This window comes from Trachemys scripta, chromosome 2, assembly GCF_013100865.1.
Source record: "Trachemys scripta elegans isolate TJP31775 chromosome 2, CAS_Tse_1.0, whole genome shotgun sequence".
Taxonomy (NCBI): Eukaryota; Metazoa; Chordata; order Testudines; family Emydidae; genus Trachemys; species Trachemys scripta.
This window is the reverse complement of record NC_048299.1, coordinates 100449052-100470624: the sequence shown is the minus strand read 5'-3', so window position 1 is coordinate 100470624 and position 21573 is coordinate 100449052. Positions and strand designations below refer to the sequence as shown.

Genomic DNA, 21573 nt, shown 5'->3' with positions numbered 1-21573 from the left:
TAACTAAATCTTTCTTTTTTGTGAAATAGAAGTACTCATTCAGTACACACAACAAAGTTTATATTCCATGCCACATAACGTCAGGAAAGCAGCTTCTCAAGGTTGTTGTGGGATTGTGGGTACTTGCTATACACCAATCTTCTCCTGAGTTTAGACTCTTACTGCTAAAATTATGGATGGTTCTACATACATTTTTGAAAGGACACACAGAAGGCCCCCAATCCACACTTTCACAGGCCAGCTAGAACTGCAAGAGCCTATTAGAATACTAACGGCAAAATTACCCAGACTCTAAGCTAACTCTCTGTCCCCTCACATTGACTTTATGTACAGATTGAACTCTAGGGGAGACAAAATAAAACTCTGTAGAACCCTACAAGTGAGAACCTATTGGATGGATGTGCAAACATATTCTGTTCCTCCAAAAGGGTCATTGGTGGGCACTAGGAGGTACAATGTTCCTTTTAGAGAGCTAGATTAAATCAAGTCAGGCAGAAGAGACCTAGATGTTATAAAAGAATATGAAATAGAACTGGAACAAATCTTCAACACTTTTCATTTGATTTCACGCAGGACAGAAAAAGAATGTCTTTAACATTTCACTTCTGGTGATAGAGATAAGAGGATCAATCCTAATATCTTGGGGTCATTCTTCAAACATATATTTTAAGATTGTGGTTACTGGCTTACTTGACTGTACAGGCAATTTTATTACCTAAGAAACTTGCTAATTACCATATGTTGTATTTTCAGTCAAAATTTACGTCAAGGTGAATCACAACAGTCCACGTATTCTGTGTGTAACAAATCGGCTACGAAATTCAGAGCTGATAGATCCAGTATTCCAATGGCATGGACCAGGAGGTGACCTTGTTGCAGGTAGAGATTTGTTTTCTTGCTTCATTCTTCATTTTTCCTGTGATTGTATGTTTGTTGATATCTAAATTGGGATGGAATACTACTTAAAGAATTTGTGATGTTCCTGCTTCTCAAAAAGATTTTTAAAAAATGAAATATGTATAACAAAACTGCACCTAAACAATGTAGGTGGAAGGGAATGGTAAAAAAAGAAATTTTAAGATGAAATTCAAGTGTGTGTGTGTGTGTGTGTGTGTGTGTGTGTGTGTGAGAGAGAGAGAGAGAGAGAGATTATAAAAAGATGAATAAATTGGGGAAGGTGGCAAAAAAACTATTTCTTCTCTGAGTGCTTGCTCATGTCCATTCCATGCTATGCCTCCTCTAGTCAGGTCCAGCGGGTTCTTTTGGAAAGTAGAAAGCCCTCCATGAGAGTGACTTACCTGGCAAAGTAGAAGCGCTTCTCCTGCTGGGTGTTGGAGCAGAATATCAATCTGACCCAATCATCTCTGCAGTCCATTCTGGATTACCTGCTTTACTTAAAGCACCAGGGCCTGACCTTCTCTTTGATCAAGGTGCACCTGGTGGCCATATCAGCCTTCTATCCCCGCATCCAGGGCAGATCAGTATTCTTGCATGAGATGACAATCATGTTCCTGAAAGGTCTTGAAAGATTCTTTAGGGTGAGAAATCTGTCAGTCGGTAGGTAAGCCCTGCCCATCACCACATCCAGAGAAGCCCTATGAAATCTATCCACTGTCCTGGTGTCAAAGCCCAAGAGGGATGTGTCTGATCTTATAATGATGGTAAGAGGAGCTTGAACAAAAGGGTGCCAGAGCTGGTCCCCTATGGATACCACTGAGGGAAAAACTTCTGACACCTGTGCATGTAGCGAGCACACACGCTCCAACTAAATCCTGAAGTCTGCTTTGACACCAGCCTTCTATACTTTGGACATCAGGAAGGTTTTTGGTGTGGTTCTGTCCAGATTAGAAGGCTTTCTGAATGCCTCTCCCAGACTTTCAATTACAAACAGATCCAAGGGCTCTACAGTCTCCACCCAGAGACCCAAGATTGATCTCTGGATGTATTATTCAGTTATGATTCTGCCAATATTCAGCTTCCTTCTAGAGGGTTAGCCCATTTCACAAGGTCGCAATCTACTTCTCTGGCATCACTCAAGATTGTTCCAGTTGTTTAAGTTGCAGTTCTGCAAATTTCAGCTTCAGTATATACTTTCTCCTAACCATGCTCTGGTCCATGCCTCTAGATCAGATGTTTCAGTTGGCAATGCTGATCTCTTTTCAGTATTGGACTCCGTCCTCCTTATGAGGATACTGCTCAGGAGTCACCTAAAATGGAACACCCATAGGGACACTACTCAAAGAAAGAGAGGTTACTTATCTTGTGCAATAACTGGAGTTCTTCAAGAGGTGTATCCCTATGTGTGCTCCACTACCCATCCTCCTTCCCATCTGCTTTGGATTTTCTCTGCCAGACTTTGTGATAGAGCATTAAGACAAGGAGCCATGCAACAGTCAAAGTTTGCTGGAGCATAATTTGCTCAGCAATGCCCCCTCTTACTATCTGCACAGGAGGCATGAAGGGACAGCTGAATATAGTTACACACGGAAGAGGGCCAGAATCTGAACTGAGTTAGACTAATATAATTCTGGAGACACTACTTTGATTTTTAAAGCAAAGTATAATTGAAAGAATCAGGCCCAAACAGGGGATAATGGGGCAGATTAAATTAGTGGTTATCTGACATTCCTATGCTGATACTTCCAAGGATATAAGCAGGCAACAATTCACTACTATAGAATAGGTTTTACTATTTAATAATACTTGAGTTTTAAATTCTTCTAATATCGACAAATAATTTGACAGTTTTAAACTATTTCTGTTTTACTTTCCACTATTTTGTGTAGCTCTGAACATTTTTTATCATTTGCAGTGGTAAACATTGAATTTTTTTACTCTGGATTTCAGAGAAGCCAAAATTAACAGATATTTGTGTGATCAGGTCTGCTGCAAATCCAGACTGATAAATTGTCCTCCGGATGACCTGTTTTTGCAGAAGATCCAATCATCTTTTCATGCCCTTTAGGGAAGAATATTACGTTATCTCTACACTCACAGGTCATCTACTTTGCATAGGCAGGTGTGTTGTTGGACTGTACTGCAGAGGAAAAAAAGTTTCTACTCTCCTGTAAATTTTTATTTTATCTGCTTTTGAGGAATACAGAAAGGGAAGCAATACACCACCTTTAGAAATTTGGCTGCAAAATATTCTCAAGGAAATATTTGTCTAATATCTGACAAAATGTCTGCTCCACATCTTTATATAGTAGAAGTAACGGATAGTGTGAAAAATATTTTGAATATAAGGGGGTTTATTATTAACAGTTTCAGTGGTCTTTAATTATCACTACTTTTTGCTTTGAAGTTACACTGAACCATAAGTTTTATCATACAAGTAGGACCATAATTTCATCAAGTCTAATAAGACTGGCTGGCGGTGACCAACACCTGATGATTTAGATGAATGTCAGTGCCCCCCACCCCAGCTCAGTACACCTACAGTATCTGTATGATGATCGGTTTTTAGCTTAAGCAAGAGATTTGTTCACCTATAGAGCCAGGAGATATTTCTGTGGCAGGCTTGTCATTTTGAAGTCTTCCCCATAAACCAATTATGGAATGTAGCGTTTTCTTTTTTACTTTTAATTTGTTTATTAACAAAGCCATTCTTATGTAAAAAAATCTTATAAAACTTGTTTTACAACTAAAATAGATATAAACTTAGTACATACGCTAATACATGATTATAAATTGGCCTATAGAAATCCCTAAAGCTGTGTTGATGGGATGCGCTGCTTTCTTCAGCTTTGTGGTATTGATCACCTATTGTGGCTGAAGCCTTTCTACTCTTGGTCTTCCTCCTCTGTCTTGTCAGTTGGTAATGTTGGTTAGTCTTTCATTCTCATATTTGAGTCCAAACTTCTGTTTTTCTTACATTTTAGTTATGAAACTTGTTTGTTTTCCTGTCAAAACTCTATATGTTAAATTTTTCTCCTTTATAGTCCTGTTTTCTGTGCTTCAGTATCTTAATTTTGACTATTGTTTGAAGGGATTTCTCCCTAACTATTCAAAAGTAGTTCTTCAAGTGCTTGCTCATGTCAATTCCATTCTAGGATGTGTGCACGCCCACATGCACAGTCGTCAGAGATTTTTGCCTTAGCGGTATTTGTAGGGTTGGCTGTGGCACCCTCTGGAGTGCCACGCTCATACATCAGTATATTAGGCACTGCCAACCCTGTGCCCTCTCATTTCCTTCTTACTGCCCGTGGTGGTTGGTCAGAGTGCCCTTTTCCCTTGCCTAGCAAGTAATTAGCGGTTCTCTCCTTTCTTCGAGCTCATACTTTCTTGTAAATAGATTTACAGTAGGGGCATCATGTCCCATGGGGAAGGAGGTTTTGCCGTGAGTAGTCACTCCTCTACCTCAGATGAGGGGTTTGCGGGGCCCTGTCATGTCAGCCTGCTGGCCAACTTTAAAGAGCACCTTAAAGAGGGCTTGCTTCAAAGGGTGGCCACGAATTTGAGCCTGGAGGTGGAGGAGATGGTAGAACAGTCAGACACTTTGTTTAATGTGCTCTTGGCATCTACTCAAGCACATGTCGTGCTATCGGTGCACAATGGAGTCTTGAAAATAGCCAGAGTCCTCTGGCAAATCCCATCTTCCAGCCTACGCACCTTCAAGAGAGCTGAAAAGAAGTATTTTGTCCCAGCTAAGGATTTCAAATACTTGTATGCTAACCCGCCTGTAGGCTGGCTAGTCATCTCTGCGGCCAATGAGAAAGACAGAAGGGGCAAACAAGTTCTAACCCCAAAAATAAGGAGGCCAAGAGCCTGGACCTTTTTGGAAGGAAAATGTATTCAACAGCCAGCCTTCAGTTCAGGATGGCAAGCCACCAGGTTCTTTTGGGGAGATATAGCTTTAACTTATAGGACTCCCTACCTAAGTTCAAGGAGTCCCTGCCCCAGGACTCGGCCCAAGAATTCAGGGCCCTAGTTGAGGAGGGTACAGCTGCAGCAAGATGCTCCCTCCAAATGGCATGGGAGGTGGCTGGCAGGATGGTTGAATCAGCAGTGGTCATGAGGTGCGGTTCCTGGTTTCAGACCGTGGGCCTGTCCCAGAAGATGCAATTCTCCATCCAGGACCTCCTGTTTGATGGGAATGGACTCTTTTCAAAGCAAATGGATGAGAGGCTGTATGGACTAAAGGACACTCAGGCCATCCTCCACTCGCTGGGTCTGCATACGCCACAGTCGGCGAGGAAGCAGTTCCAGCTGCCCCCGCCTCCAAGGCCTTGGCAGCCTTGACAGAGGTCTGCAAGGAGAAGGGATAGAGACACAAGTTTTAGTCTTCACCACCCTTCCTCCTCTTGCTCACCTGCACAGCCCAGCCTGGCGAAGCATCATGGGGGGACAGAAGCACTAATTTTGAGGGTGTGCTCAAGAGCAACACCCCAGTTAACTTCCCGGATTTGCCTCATGCTTTCCTCAGCCACCTATGCCCCTACCATTCGGCCTGGTCACATGTGACCTGGGACCTCTGGGTGCCAGAAATTATTTCTGGGCTACATCCTGCAATTCTCGGATGCCTCCCCTTTTGACGTCCTCCTTCAGGGACCTTTCTCACAAGCAACTCCTCATTCAAGAGATTGAGAACTTCCTGCAGCTCGAGGCAGTGGAGGAGGTTCTTTGGGAAATGAGAAGAAGAGGGTTCTGTTCCCTGTTATTTCCTAATCCTGAAAGCAAAAGGGGGCCGGAGGCCCATCGTGGACCTGTGGCACTTCAACAAATCTCTCAAGAAGTTGAAGTTTCACATAGTCTCACTGGCCTCCATCATCCCCTGCCTTGATCTGGGAGACTGGTACACTGCCCTTGACTTTGAAGGACGCTTATTTCCATATATCCATCTTGCAAGGGCACAGGCGGTTCCTCCGTTTTATAGTGGGCTGGCACCATTTCCAATTCATGTCACTGCCCTTTGGACTCTTGTCGGCCCCAAGGCTGTTCACAAAATGTATGGCACCAATGGCCGCTTAACTGAGGTGTCCAGGTCTACCTGTATCTCGATGATTGGCTCATCAAGGGCAGGTCTTGGAAACTGGTACAAAGGAGCCTCGATCTGGTATGTTCCACCTGCCACGACCTGGGCCTGTTGATAAATGAAAAAAAATCAACCTTAAGGCCAGTACAATGGAGAGAGTTCATAGGGGCGGTCCTTGACATCACACAAGCCAGAGCCTTCCTTCCGGAGGCCCATTTCTAGGCAATGTTGGACCTGATGTCCCATGTGAAGGACCATCTACTCACCACTGCTCACACCTGCCTGAGATTGTTAGGCCACATACATGTACATACATGGTCCGTCTTGCTCAGCTCCATCTCCGGCCAATGCAGGCATGGTTGGCGTTGGTCTACGTCCCCATCAGACACGGTCTAGACCGGGTAGTCACAGTGCTGGATCATGTACGTTTGTTCCTGAATTGGTGGTTGGACCCCAGATTGGAGTTGAAGGGAGTTCCCTTTGTGGCCCCATTCCCATAGCTGACTCTGGTTTCCAATGCCTCGGACCTTGGCTAGGGAGCCCACCTAGGTGAGCTCAGCACTCAAGGCTGCTGGTCATGGGAAGATCAGATCCCTCCACATGGGCATCAAAGCAGATCGCCTGGTCTGCCAGGTTTTCCTGCCCCACCTGGAGAGCAAAGTGGTACAGGTCCCGATGGACAATACTGCTGCGATGTATTACATCAGTGAGCAGAGCAGAGCCAGGTCATTGGCCATTTGCCAAGAAGCTCTCCACCTTTGGGACTTCTGTGTACAGCATCCCATTCATTTGGTGGCCGTGCACCTTCCCAGGGCCAGGAATGTGTTAGCAGATTGCCTCAGCAGGACCTTCTCTTCTCTTGCTCCAAAAGGAGGTGGTCAGTGTGATCTTCCAAAGGTGAGGAACTCCCTGTTCTGATGGGACACAAACAAGTCCACGTTGGGAGTGCCATGTGTTCTGCTTGATTTTTTTGTTCCCGTGGTCAGTGGCTCTGATGTATGCCTTCCCACCCACAGAGTTCTCATGAAGATCAAACAAGACAAGGCGAAGGCTACTCTGATAGCCCAGGCTTAGCCTTGCCAGCATTGGTTTGGGATGCTGCTGTACCTTTTGGTGGCTGCCCTGCTGCAGCTGCCCCTCTGGCTGGACCTGCTGTCCCAGAACCACTGCAGTCTTCTACACCCAAACCTGGCAGTGCTGCACCTGACAGCGTGGCTACTGCATGGCTGAATGCAGAAGAACAGGAATGCTTGGCCTGTGTCCAATAAGTTTTGTTGGGTAGAAGAAAGCCCTCCACTAGAACGACCTACCTGGCCAAATGGAAAAGGTTCACTTGCTAGATCTTGGACTAAGGTATCCAGGCCGAACAGGCCTCGCTGCAGGCAATCTTGGACTGTCTTCTGCACCTGCTACCTGATTGTCCATCCACACATTTACGTTGTACTATGTACTTATCCAGCAGGCCTGAGACAATGCTGGCTTCGGTAGAGCAGTGTTGCAAGCCGCACGAGTCTGAACTCCGAGCACGCCTCCAGGAATACTGCTTGTGAGTCACCTAGAATGGAATTGACATGAGCAAGCACACGAAGAAAGAAACGGTAATCTACCTTTCACAATTGTTGTTCTTCGAGATTACCCACCCTCCTGCCCCTCTGTCGGAGTTGCTGGCAAGAAGGAACTGAGAGAGAGCGTAGGGCCGGCGACGCCTTATATACCGATGCACGAGTATGGCACTCCAGAGGGTACCCTACAGATACGGTTAAGGCAAAAATCTCCAATGACTGCACATGGGCATGTACACACTTTAGAATGGAATGGACATGAGCAACACATCTCGAAGAACAACAGTTACAAAAGGTAGATAACCGTTTTTTTCTTGGTGGTGGGCAATGACCCGCTTCCAGCAGACACCAAAAAGTTCCACCAGTAATTATAGTTGTAAGTAGTTATCGTTTTTTCTTCTCCCCTGTAGAACTGTGACTTGATTTAGAATTTCCCACACTTCTTGATAACCAGTTTTTTGGGAGTCATTCTTCTTCTACCACCTTGCTATGTTAATTCTAGCTGCAGCTAGGAGATGAGATCAGTTCTTTATGGCTTTTATAAAACTCAGAGTTTTCAGGACCATTTAATAAAAATACTAAGGGGTTACCCGACAGCTGACCGCTTATCTTTTCTTATAGAGGCTCCAGTGGCTTTCCAAAATGTCTTAAATGTTGGGCACATCTATCATATGCGCAGGCACATAGCGTTTTCATAGATCCACTGGTTAAGCAGAACAATAAAAGACATCTAAGAAAAGCATAAATGGTTCCAGTCATAGGAAGTAAGACTTAGAAACATCTGACATTATCTCAATGTCCTGAGGTACTTTCAAGAAACAAATTGAAATGAAAGAAAATTGTCAATAACCTACTTTTTGCTTCAGAGTAAGCCTCCTGTGTCTAATAATGACTCACTCAGGAATTGATCCACTATAGCTCCTGAAACAGGTAATTATAACATTTAAAAAAATCTAATTCCACTAAAATCCTCCTGATGAGGTACAAGAAGGCTTTTTTCTTATAATGTGTACATTAGAAAATAAAATAAAAATGAACAATTCTAGTTCAATGCAAAGGTTCTTGGTTTACACTCAAGTTTCTTTACATAAACCCTGAGGAATAATGCCGACATTTTCCAAACAAGTGCAAGAAAATTGGATAGCCAACTTATTAGATTTATGTAATAGCTGTAAATGCTTCTACTAGGGAATTTCAGTCATCATCGATTCCAATATTTCATCATGTGTTTCATTGTAGTAAAAAGATGAAGTTTTATAAGTAAGGTGAAATGGCAATATGCCAACTAAGTCCTAATGTATATCACTATGACCATTACTATAATGGGTCTGTAGGTTTAATCTGACCTTCCTTTTTCATTTGAAATTTTTCTAAAAAAAATTTCCATAAACATTTTATTAATTACAGGTTTTTTCCTAAATTTTGAGGTACAAGAAACAAACAAATAAAATCCCTTTCAAATGTCATTAAATCTTCCAGTTTCCAGCACAATAGTCTATCTCAGACCATGGAGTGCTAATCTTAAATCTTATTTTGGATTTGCAGTGCATCTTTTTTTCTTTCTACAAACTGCAGTAGAAATTCTAAAAGACAGTGTTATGTCCCTACCAACCAAGATGCAAAGAGGCTAAAAAGAGTCAAGAGCAACATAAAGGAGCCAGGCTACCTAATTGCTCTTATGTCATTTTGTCATTTTCAACTTAGAACTCTACTGCTTCTCTGTGTAACACAGCCTTGCTTGTTTTGATGTTGTCCAAATTGATTTCCATTCCTGGGTACAGGTGCTTTCAGTGGAAGATCTTCTGCAAAACAGTATCTGTTAAGGCCACTCACTCACCAACTGTTTCCCCTTGCACAGGAGATTGGGAAGTGGGCACAACCACACATCTTTTTAACTACCTAGGATATAAAGAGTTCAGAGCACACTCAGTCTTAATGTCTTAAATTGCAGCAAGGAAGGTTTAAGTTGTATATTAGGGAAAACTTCCTAACTGTAGTTAAGCACTGGAATAAACTGCATAGGGGGGTTGTGAGTCTCCATCATTGTCTAAGTTGCTCTTAAAAATCTCCAAGCACATGTCAGGGATGGTCTAGATAATACTTAATCCTGCCTTGAGTGCAGGGGACTGGTCTAGAAGACCTCTCGAGGTCCCTTCCAGTCCTATGATTCTATGTCCACAGTGCTTCCCTTGTTGGTTTTCTCCTTACTTTGCTCTTTTTTGTGATAGTCTTAGTATATAATTCATCTAGCTTGTTCACCAGCTTTTTTTCTTAAAAACAGAAAATCCCCGCTTTTTTTCTGCTGGTCATGCTGTTGTGGGTGTCTTCTGAGCACAGCCGACTTGGGCTGCTTTCCTTTTCAATATCAGTTCTGTTGGGTTGATTTTCCCCCCACCTCTTTCTTGGATCCATTAATCCCACACTTTGATGCTTCAATCATGAAAGAAAACCAGTTTCAAGAGATGTGTGCTTCATGCAAAGCTGTGTTGTCTGTTACAGATGCCTATATTCAGAGTCTCTGGTGCCTAGAAGAGGGTTACAGCCCAGATGTAATTGATGTGCTTCATCTTCTCCAACTAAACTCGCAAGGATTGGGAGGCATCATCTCAGACTCCTGTTGTTGACTCAGTCTAGCACCATTAATACAGAGATTTCTCTGTTGTAAAGGGCTGCTCACCAAAATGGCTTCATGACTTGCATAACTGTCTTAAGGAACTTGGTCTCGTCTTGGTCAACTGAATCCAATATGGAGCTTCCAACACCAGATTTACTCTGAGAGCCACTGTGCCCTCTTTTGATAAAGATATTTAGGAATCCTGCAGTAGGCTCTGCTTCTCTTCCCTCGCGCCTCCCCCCCACCCCCCGTTTCTGTTTTCAAGGGATCTGTTGCAGATATACCAGACCCCTCTTCAAGCGAGAAAATCCTTCCTCTTTTCTGCATCCTGACATAGATTCACTGTTTGAGGAGGGGGAAAGTGGATATCATCAAGGGACAGTTTCTCCACCCACCCCAAAGAGCATCCCGAGGAGCCTGGGAATATCACTCGTTGCTGTGGTTTGTGGAATTTCATGTTCAAGAGTAAAAGTCATAATTCCCCCTTTTTCTGGGTGAGGGGAGAGAGAAAAAAGTCTTACCTGGCCACTCTTATTGTTCTCCTACTTTGGGTTCCCCAAAAAGATAGTCTTGCTCCACACTTTCTATCTTAAAACTAAAATATGTACATCATTCCCTGCCTGCCTTTCTATTTATTTTAGCTGTGTCAATCACTATGATATGGAGGCATCAAACAACAACACTCCACATTATCACATCAAATACTACTTCTGAGGGCATTCTGTGCAAAAACATTAAAAATTCTGCACCAAAAAATTAATATTCTGTGCACAATATTTTTAAAATTCTGCAGGTTTTATTTGTCAGTAAATAACTGCAGAGGCTCTAGCATGGCAGTGAGGAGCACAGACCAGTGGCTGCACGAAGGTGGGAGATCACCTTGCAGCACCCCCAGCTGTAGGACACAGACAGACAACGGTGAGGCTGCACACAACCCTGACACAGCACAAGGCCTGGGCCTGCCCCAGAAACACCCTGGGGCCCTGCAGCAGGTGTGAGGCAGGCAGCCTCAACCAGTCATGCAGAATCCAAATGTGGAGGGGCTCAGTGTGGGCGGGATCCCAGTGTGGGGTAAGAGGATTCTGTGTGGGACAATCTGGGTTCAGACAGCTCATTGGGGGATCTAGGTGTGGGGGGATCTGGATGCATAGAGGCTTGTTGGGGTGGGGGGTTCCAGGTGCTGGGGCAATGGGACTCTATAGGGGCTTCCAGGTGACAGTGGTGGGGTTCAGTGGATGGGTCTAGGTGAGAGAATCTCAGGGTGAGGGTCTGGGTGCAACTAGTTGGGTCAGTGGTGTGGGGGTCTGGATTTGGGGGCACAGGGTGGGGGGGGGGGGGGGGCATCAGGCTGGGGGTTTGAGTGCCGGGAGCTCAGTGGGTAGTGGTCTGGGTGCAGGGGTGGGAGTCTGGAGGCAGGTGGTCTGGGTGCAGGGAGGCTCCAGATGCAGGGGTTGAAGTTCAGTGGAATGGGGTTCAGGTATGGAGGGCTAGGGGAGTTCTGGATGTACCGGGGCAGGCTTGGCAGGGGTGTCTGGGTATGGGAGGTCTGTATGCACAGGAGTTGGGTGGATAGGGGAGCAGCTCCCCACACAGCGACCCCTCTCCCCACAGCTGAGGAGCGATGGGGGCAGGAAGCAGGGAAGGATACTGAGGTTTCTGGGGGTGGGTCTGACACAGCCCCAGCCATTCCTTGCAGGGGAAGAGGAAGTCCCGTCCTCTCCTGCCTCCAGCCCAGCTGGGACTAGCAGCTGATACCAGCTCACGGTAGGAACCATTGGCTGGGGCGTCACCAGCCCCGTGGTGATTTACTTTTCCCACGGCTGCCTGAAATGATGTACTTGCGCAGCTAGGGAGTGGTGCGTGACTGCTCTTGCAGCTTCCCTTTGCTTCCCTGTCAGAAAGTCATTTTTCTGTGGGGAAGTAAAGAAATCTGTGGAGGACATGAATTCTGTGAATGTGTAGTGGCGCAGAATTCCCTCGAGTAAAATAAGGATGGGGAAAATTCACAATTGACCATTGCTGCTAACTGATCGTACAGTAAGTAGCATCTTGAGGATCTAGCAGTACACCTCTACCCAGATATAACGCGACCCGATATAACACGGATTCGCATATAGCGCGGTAACCCTGGGGCTCCGGCAGCGGAGCTCAGGCGGCGCTTTAAAGGGCCCGGGGCTCCGGCTTCTGCGGGGAACCCTGGGCCCTATAAATCACCGCTGGAGCCCTGCCGCCACTACCCCGGGGCTGCAGCAGCGGGGCTCGGACGGCGATTTAAAGGGCCCAGGGCTCCCCATGGCCGGAGCCCCGGGCTATTTAAATCACTGCTGGAGCCCTGCTGTCGCTACCCCGATATAACAGGGTTTCACCTATAACGCGGTAGGGATTTTTGGCTCCCGAGGACTGCGTTATATCAGGGAAGAGGTGTATCTTCCGATTGTAAATCTGTTAAACTGTAATAGGGGGTGGGCTCATGCTAATTGAGTGAAGGAGTTGATAGAATCACTGCCATAATCTTCAGTTATGTTCACCAGTCTTTCATTATTACTTTATATGAAGTGATACACCTATATAACAAAATTATAGTACTTCAAACAGAATCACTTGCTGTAGTATATGGCCTTTATTACATCATGTAGTAAGCCCTGGGTCTATTTCATATGACATTGTCCTATTCTCTAGATTCTTAGAATATAAGAATTCTTGAACCAATACCTTGTTGTGATGGAGTGGCTTGTGTGTCTCAATGACAGTCAGAAGTATGTTGTCCTGAGTCTTGTACTCTTCGTAGGGCCACCCTTGGCGAACAGCTCTGAGGTGAGGTTTCAGATGAAGTGGGATCCAAACTTCTCAAGACCCTAGAAACAGAACAGACTTATTTGAGGACTTGTTAGTTCTCTGTGGTTGTGAAGGTTGATGAGGGTTGCAGCAGGAAGACCTCTGGTTGTGTTGGACTTCCCTGCCACTGGGTCCAGTGCTCCTTCCCATCAAGTTTTGTGAGGTTGCCTCCTGCACGCTGGCTTCCCCATGTTAAGATTTCACACATAGGCTTTTGCCAACGGTGTTAACATCTCCCACTAACAAAGTCTGTGCTGATGAATGAGTGGTGGTGGGGACAGTAATCTCTGGGAATCCCTGGTCATTCTGCACACAGGCGGTGGCTGTGTGTTGGTCATCTTGCATTTGGACTTGAGACATAAGTGCAATTCAGCAGCTGTGGCCACGACTGAGTAGTCCTTTTCAGGATCCCCTCTGCTCATCCTGAATGGGGAAGGGGCTAGAAAAGGTGCCCTGAACATAAGCTATCTCAGACTCCCACCCTTCCCCCAGCTGGATGGCCTTGTCCAGTGGAATCACTCTACTTATGGTCAGAACTCACAAAGTAATAAAGTTCGCCACTTAGAATGTTCACACTCTTATGGATTTCCCAAACAGTGACTGTCCTGAAAGAAGAATTGCCAGAATAGCTAGAGAACTTCTGACATCGATAATACTGCCCTAAATGAAACACGTCAGGCAGATGTAGGCCACCTGAAAGAAGATAGAAGTGGCTATACCTTCTTTTGGAAAGGAAAGCCATATGAAATTCATGGGGTTGGTTTTGCCATCAAGAACAAGATTGCTAGCCAGTCTTTAGAACTCCCTATGGGTATTAACAAACATCTCATGACTCTTCGTCAAGCTGAGTAACAACCAGTATGCCATAGGCATCAGTGTGTATGCTTCCTTACTTGACAATGATGAAGACAACAAGGAGCAATTCTAGTGTGCTCTTGATGCTGTCCTCGTTGCCACTGTCATAAACATACAGCTAAGGATAGCATAAAATCTCTCCTTTACCTGTAAGGGGTTAAGAAGCTCAAATAACCTGGTTGGTACTTGACCAAAAGGACTAATAAGGGAAGAAGATACTTTCAAATCTGTGGGGGGAGGTTTTGTTTGTGCTCTCTTGTTCTCTGCGGGACAGAGAGGGACCAGGGAAGGAAAAACCATCTCCTAAAACCCTACCTGAAATAAACATTCAAGATTACAAAGATTGTAAGTAATAGCAAGGAAATGCGTTAACTTATCTTTTGTTTTAGCTTGTGAATTTTCCCTATGCTAAGAGGGAGGTTTATTCCTGTTTTTTGTAATTTTGAAGTTTTGCCTAGAGGGGAATCCTCTGTGTTTTTAAATCTTATTTCCCTGTAAAATTACCTTCCATCCTGATTTTACAAAGGTGCTTCTTTTACTTTTTTTCTTTATAATAAAGTTCTGCTTTTAAGAACCTGATTGGTTTTTAGGGTCCGGTCTGTGCTCACCTTGTTTACCTATTTGGTTGGTATATTATTCTCAAGCCTCCCCAGGAAAGGGGATGAGGGGGCTTGGGGAGATATTTTGGGGAAACAAACTCCAAGTGGTCCTTTTCCTGAATCTTTGTCTAACTCACTTGCTGGTGGCAGCAATACCGTCCAAGGATAAGAAAGAATTTGTGCCTTGGGGAAGTTTTTAACCTAAACTGGTAGAAATAAGCTTAGGGGGTCTTTCATGCGGGTCCCCACATCTGTACCCCAGAGTTCAGAGTGGGGAGGGAACCCTGACAGCCACAGCCAAAGAATTGAATGACACCCCAAACTCTGGAGAGGCAGCACTGGTAAAGGAGGAGTCAGGAAAGTCAATTCTAACAGCATTCTTCTGTTCAGCTAATATGTGGCACATGATTTGCTTATCACAAATACCATCTTTAGACAAAGGGACAAATATAAGATCACTTGGAAACACCCATGTTCTGAACACTGGCATCTTCTTGACTACATCATCATCAGAGCCTGTGTTCGAACTGATGTCCATATTACACAAGCCACGAGAGGTACAGCTGATCGCTTAGTCAAATCAATCATGAACATACAACTGTAAACCAGGGGTTCTCAACCTTTTTCTTTCTGAGGCCCACCCAACATGCTAAAAAAATTCCATGGCCCAGCTATGCCACAATTGTTTTTCTGCATATCCAGTAGATTAAAAGCCAGGGTTGGCGTTAGGGGATAGCCAGCAGGGCAATTGCCTAGGGCCCCACACCAAAAGCGGCCCCGTGAAGCTAAGTTGCTCTGGCTTCGGCTTTCAGTCCTCAGTGGGGCTTGGGTTTCGGCTTTTTGTCCTGGTCCCCAGCAAGTCTAATGCTGGCCATACTCTCTGGTTTATTTTGGTGGACCATTGAAACCTGCTCATGGCCCCCCGTGGGCTCCGGACTCCTGGGTGAGAACCACTGCTGTAAATGAATGCAGAAGAGATTTAACATCAAGCTATTTCAGAATCATGCAAGTTGTGAGACTCTTTAGCAGTGCCTCGGTTGGGAGGCTCTCCTGCCCTCCTGACAACATCAGTGACATCCAAACATGTTGGGAGGAGTTCAAGACCATTATTCGCAAGGCATGTGCTGAATTGATTTGGATACTCTACTCACCACCATCAGTATTCATTTGATGAGAACGAGGAAATCCTAGCACTTATTCATCAGAAGAGAAGCACCCTTTGCACTTTGCAAAATGAATCATCTAACCAGTAAAAACAAGAGACTTACCAGTTTAAAGCTGTAGTTCAAAGGAGGCTGCCTGACATCAAGAATCAGTGGTTGCAAGCAAAGGCCCTGGAGAACCAGAGTTTCTCTAATCAACATGACATGAGAATCTTTTTTTCAAGCAACAAAAGCCATCTACAGGCCAAGTCCAAACGGCACAACCCCTCTGCGATCCCAGGACAGTTCCACCCTTCTTAAGGACCGTGTAGTTCCCAAGCAATGTTGGAAGAAAATTTTTGAGACTCTGTTGAACTGCAAATCTGAAGTCTCAGCTGCCACCGAGTCCATTTCTCCACATCCAGTAATAGACCCTCTTGTTGACCCACCATCTTCTGAGGAAGTTTGGCTTGCCATCGCTCATATTAGAAACAAGGCACCAGGCCCAGATGGCATCCTTGTGGAGGTCTTCAAACTTAATCAACTTCTTGTTAGAATTTGGGTTAATGAGGAAATTCTGCTTACCTAAAGAGTGCCAATATTGTGCCCATTTTTAAGAAAGGGGACAAGTCAGTGTGTGGGAATTACTCCCTTGTCTCCAGGAAGATCCTTGCTCGCATCCTTTTGAACCATCTCCTCCGTCTTGCAGAAGACATCCTTCTTGAATCCCAATGTGGTTTCAGACTGTCTTTGGGCACCACCAATGTGATTTTTGTTGCCTGACGGATCAAAGAGAAGTGTAGTGAACACGCCCAGCCATTGCTTATGGCATGTATTGACCTAACAAAGGACTTTGATTCCATCAATCATGAAGAGTTATGGAAGGTGCTCTCCAGGTTCAGTTGTCCATTGAAGTTCAGTTGCATTCTCAGGCTACTTCATGATGGGATGATTGCCATCGTCCTCTGTGATGGGTTGGCGACAGACCATTCACCATCTGTACTGGCGTCAAGCAGGGCTGTGTTATTGTCCTATCTCTTTTTTTCCCATCTATCTTGTCATGTGCTTGATTCTTATTCATGACTGCCTTTCTTGTAGAATTGGGATTATCATGTGGGCAGCTAGCTCTTCAACCTGTGGTGTCTTCATTCTAAAACAAAGGTCACCAGGATTGTTACTGACCTTCAGTATGCTGAGGACTGTGCTAGCCTCGCGCACACACAGGCTGACTTGCAATCCACCCTAGATCTTTCCTCAGGTGCCTATTATAGCCTTAGACTTTCCCTCAACATTGGAAAGACTAAGGTGCTTCACCAGCCTGCCCAGCACAAATTGTCCCCCTTCTACCACTAATTGTCATAGGTGGTGAACCTCTGGAAAATGTTGAGCATTTCCTTTAACTTGGTAGCCACTTCTCCCAGACAGCCAATCTGGGTGTAGAAATGGAACATAGGACATACTGGCACAACCGATCCTTTGGAAAATTGCTCTGTCATGTCTTTTTATTGACCAAGATCTGAAGACAAAATTCACAGAAACGTCATTTTATAAGTTAATTTAAATAAAATTACTGTCAATGAGATGGACATAAGAAGAAAGTTTGTCCAAAACACATTTTGTATTTAAAACTGATGGATTTATTGAAGTGTATTATGTGTAGGAAGTATTATGTGTAGTTAATAAATTGAACTGATTGTTTCTTATTACCGTTCCTTCAAGATTTTAGAATTAGTAAATCTCATCTTTTCACATCTTGCTTTTATTCCTGTATTGGAAGCGGTAAACCAGCTTTCCTGCACTTGTAATTTTGAATTGTTTTCACAGCTTTGAATAATCTAGTAATTAAACTGAACTAGTTCAATAAGCTGACATGGAAAAAAATTATCTGCACCTGCAGAAGAGGTTACTGCTGTCAAAAGCTGGTTTAGCACTTCAATAAAATTTTGGTTTTAGGTGCCAGGCCAGTGACTTCCCCCAATTCAATGGTTTAAATTTATTTAAAACTTTGGGACAAATGTGCTGCTTGAATATTTATGTAATGCAGATGACTTTAATAGATTGACAACATATTCAGATGTAAGCAACAATTGCAATTTCAATTTTAGTTTTAGTTTTAAACAAGAAAATGTGTTTAATGTAGATTAAAAAATCTGATACTTTTTAATTTTTAAAAAAACTATTGACATTTATCTGCCCTGACTATTTCACAGGATGGAAGGAGTTCAGAAAAGAGAAATCAGAATTACTAATATCTGGTGCAACTGCGTTGTAAGGAAAGGTTAAATAAAATAACAAGGGGAGATATGAGAAGTCTAGAGGACTCGTGCTGATTTGCACCTATTGTAATTCTTCTTAGTTAATAGGTTTCAATTATGCTTTTTGGGAACTTGCACATATTGGGAGCTCTATAGTTAGGCTCCGGGAAGTATTGTTGAAGGAGGTGCACTACCTCTTAGAGTTCCCAAATAGATAGGGAAATGTGCCCACTACTACATATCCTGAGGGGGTTAAGTGTAAACTCTGCTCCTTGACCATGGAGATATAGCTGTGTCTCTTCCCTTTTGTACTCCTGAGGGAATTCTGTGTCACTGTATGTGCACAGAATTCATGTCCCCGCAGATTTCTTTGCTTCCTTGCAGAAAAATGATCACGCACCACTCCCTAACGGTGCAGCTACATTGTTTCAGAGACTGGGAGCAGTCAGTGGAGAGGTAAATCACTGCAGGGCTGGGGACATCTAACCAGTGGCTCCTACCCTGAGCTGGGATCAGCTGCTAGTCCCAGCTGGATTGGAGGCAGGAGAGGATGGGACTTCCTCTTCCCCTGCAAGGAGTAGCTGGGGCTGTCTCAGACCTACCCCCAGAAACCTCCCTCAGCTACAGAAAGCTCAGCATCTTCCCGTTTCCTGCCCCTATTACTCCTCAGCTGTGAGGTGAGGGGTCACTGCATGGGTAGCTGGTCCCCTATCCGCCCAACTCCTGTGCATCCAGAGCTCCCATATCTAAACACCCCTGCCAAGCCTCACCCTGTACATCCAGAATCCCCCTAGCCTTCCATACCCGAACCTCACCCCATTGAACCTCAACCCTTATGTCTGGAGCCCCCTGCATCCAGACCACCCTCCACTGATCTCCCTGCACTCAAACCCCCACCATGGTGAGTCCCCACATCAGACCCCCACGTCCCTGACCCCAGTTAGCTGCACCTAGAATCCCACCCCACCAAGCCCCACTCCCCCAGCACCCAGACCCCCCTGCTGAGACCCCCTACCTCAAACCCCTCCGCAGAGCCCCAACACTTTTTCCTGGAAGCCTCTGCAGAGGCTCATTGCCCCTGCACTTAGAACCCCCCAACGAGCCTTTGTGTATGCAGATCCCCCCCACACACACACCCTTAAACCTCCTACTGAGCTGCCTGCATCCAGATTGTTCCACACAGAAACTTCTCACCCCACACCTGGATCCCCCCCACACTGAGCCCCTCCACACTTAGATCCTGCTTGCCCCACACCTGGTGTGCCTGGTGCAGAGGGCCAGGGCCCCCAGGGTGTTTTTGGGGTAGGCCCAGGCCTTGTGCTGTGTCAGGGTCGGGTGCAGCCTCACCACTGAATCTGTGTGCCCGGGGTGAGTGGTGAGGAGGCTGCAGGGTGATCTCCTACTTTCGTGCAGCCAGTGGCCTCTTCACCCCGCTGCCATGCTGGAGCCTCTGCATTTATTTATTAACAAATAAAACTTGAAGGATTTTAAATTTGGGGGGGCAGAATGCCCTCAGGAGTACTTTTGGAGTGACTGATGAGTCTCATAGCATTAAGTTGGAGCTAAGTTTCCCTCTAAGTTGTGTGGCTGCACAGCAGGCTATCAAGGGCCATGCAGGCAGGGAGAGGCGCCTCTCCCCCGGCCCCGGAGCTGCCCCAGCAGGGCATTAGGCACATGGCCCCCAGCCCTGGCGCTGCTGCAGCGAGAGGGGGCTGGGGGTCATCCTCTCTCCCTGCCGCAGGCGTGGGACAGCCTGCACCCCAAACCTGTCATCCCTAGCCCCACTCCAGAGCCCACACCTCCAGCCAGAGCCTTCCCCCCGCACTCCAACCCTCTGCTCCAACTCCAAATTAGAGGGAACATTGACGTGGAGCTGTCCTTATTGTTTGCGGGATTTGGCTTGCTCTTCCCTCTGATTTGGTCCTGCACCAGGGATGAGTGTGGGCGTGGCAGTGCATGGTTCTCCTTGCTCCTCCCTGGGGTGTAGAGAAGAAACAGTCCTTAAGCACTCCGAAGCACAAGTGCTGCAACTGCAGCTGATCCTTCATGGCACATGTAAAGTGGTAGAAGATCCCCTGCCCCCTCTCAACCCTTGTGCACAGACATAAAGGACAAACTGAATCTGGCCCCAAATAAATATATGATATGATATAGATTACAATCTGCTAGATCATAATCTGGAATACTATGTTCAGTTTTGGGTGCCTTATGTAAAAAAAATTTCAGTGGAGACTGAAAAGTGTCAAAAATATTAGTAATAGGGTGGGGTTTAACTATTGTGAGCAATTGAAAAGACTGATATTGTTTAGCTTGGAAAGGGATGTAACTGAAGTTTTCTACATACCTACCATAGTTTTGATCTGCCTGTTTTATCCTTTTACACAAGGGTAGCCTTATTGAAATTAAAATGTAGTTATTTGGAACCAGTAAAAGAGCCTACATCACACAGCAAAAAGGATCTTGCCCATCTGTCCTGTAGAATTTAGTGCAGCTGAACAAAAGAGCTTTTGCAAAAAAATTTTTTAAGGATTTGATTTGCATTTCTAGCTAATAGCTCCACCCTCTTCGATCCTCTTTCAGTGGTATAGGATTTTGACATTCAAAGAAGCCAAAATAGGTTTGCCCATTGGTGCCAGTTTTGAAGGCTCTTTCACATCTTCCCATGCAGCAAACCCCAATCATTCGGAGATGTTATCTTTATGAATTAGTAACAGAGCCAGCTGTGCCTGCCTACAAATTCCCGTATATCAAGGCACCTTGATTCAGGCACTGGTCTGGCTGTCTTGCACTGTCTGGACAACACAGAGCCGCTGGGCGGAGGGTTGAGCATGTGGCCCATAGTCCTTAAGCCTCTGCTTGTTTTCTACCAAGGTGCACCTGTCTGTTGTCTCAGCATATAAACTTCCAGTTGATACCTCCTGTCCTCAGTGACCCACCACCATAAGATTCCTTAAAGGATAGGTGAAGGTATGCTCATAAATTTGTGAACCTGTGTTGATGTGGAATCTCAACCTGGCATCTTGAAGTTAAAGAGCTCACTGTTAGGGGGCTTATTCCTTCACCCTCTCACTTCCCTGGTCCTTCTAACATGAACAGAGAGCAACAATACCCAAAGTTCAAAGGCGCAAACAATTCGATGTTTATTGGGGTGAACTTCCAGCAAGCATGATTCCAGTTTCCTTCCTTAGTGTTCCCCTTCCCAGCTGTGAAACCACAGAGCCTTGCCTATGTCCCTGTTCCTGTTCCCATTCCCTGTTCCCATTCCCCCCCTTAACAAAACATAATCCCAATTCCCCCACCCCAGTCCCTGTTCCCATGCCCCCTCCCTTACTTCCTGATTGACTGCAGACTATATAGTAAAACTTGAGTTCTCCTTAGCTATACCTTAACCAATCATTTTACTAAAATTTAACTAACCAATCCTAACATACTGTAACATGGTTATTTAACCAATTATATTCCACCACCTTAATTGGTTTACACCCAACAAAATTAATTATACAGCAGACAGAAACAATCACAGAACCAGACAGAGATTATACAGACAAACAATAGGGAAGTGGAGACTACAGTGATAGAACAATACAGAAATGAGGATTTCACATCCCAGCTATTGATAAGTGAGTTCTTGCTAGACAGGATGCTATCACACTAAGTTTCCTTTTACTTCTTCTAGGCTCTTCCCTTTATCTGGAGGTGAGAGATCGGATCACCTTCCTAACAGCCCCAGATTGCCT

General features: G+C 45.1%; 1 protein-coding gene across 1 annotated transcript in view; it reads left to right on the top strand.

Moving 5' to 3' along the window:
• Positions 1-21573, top strand: part of ZPBP (zona pellucida binding protein) — a gene marked incomplete in the record, with an annotated part of 83117 nt that overhangs the window by 5709 nt on the left and 55835 nt on the right. The window contains 1 exon segment of the mRNA XM_034759501.1: positions 754-879. Coding sequence (XP_034615392.1) covers positions 754-879 — 126 coding nt within the window.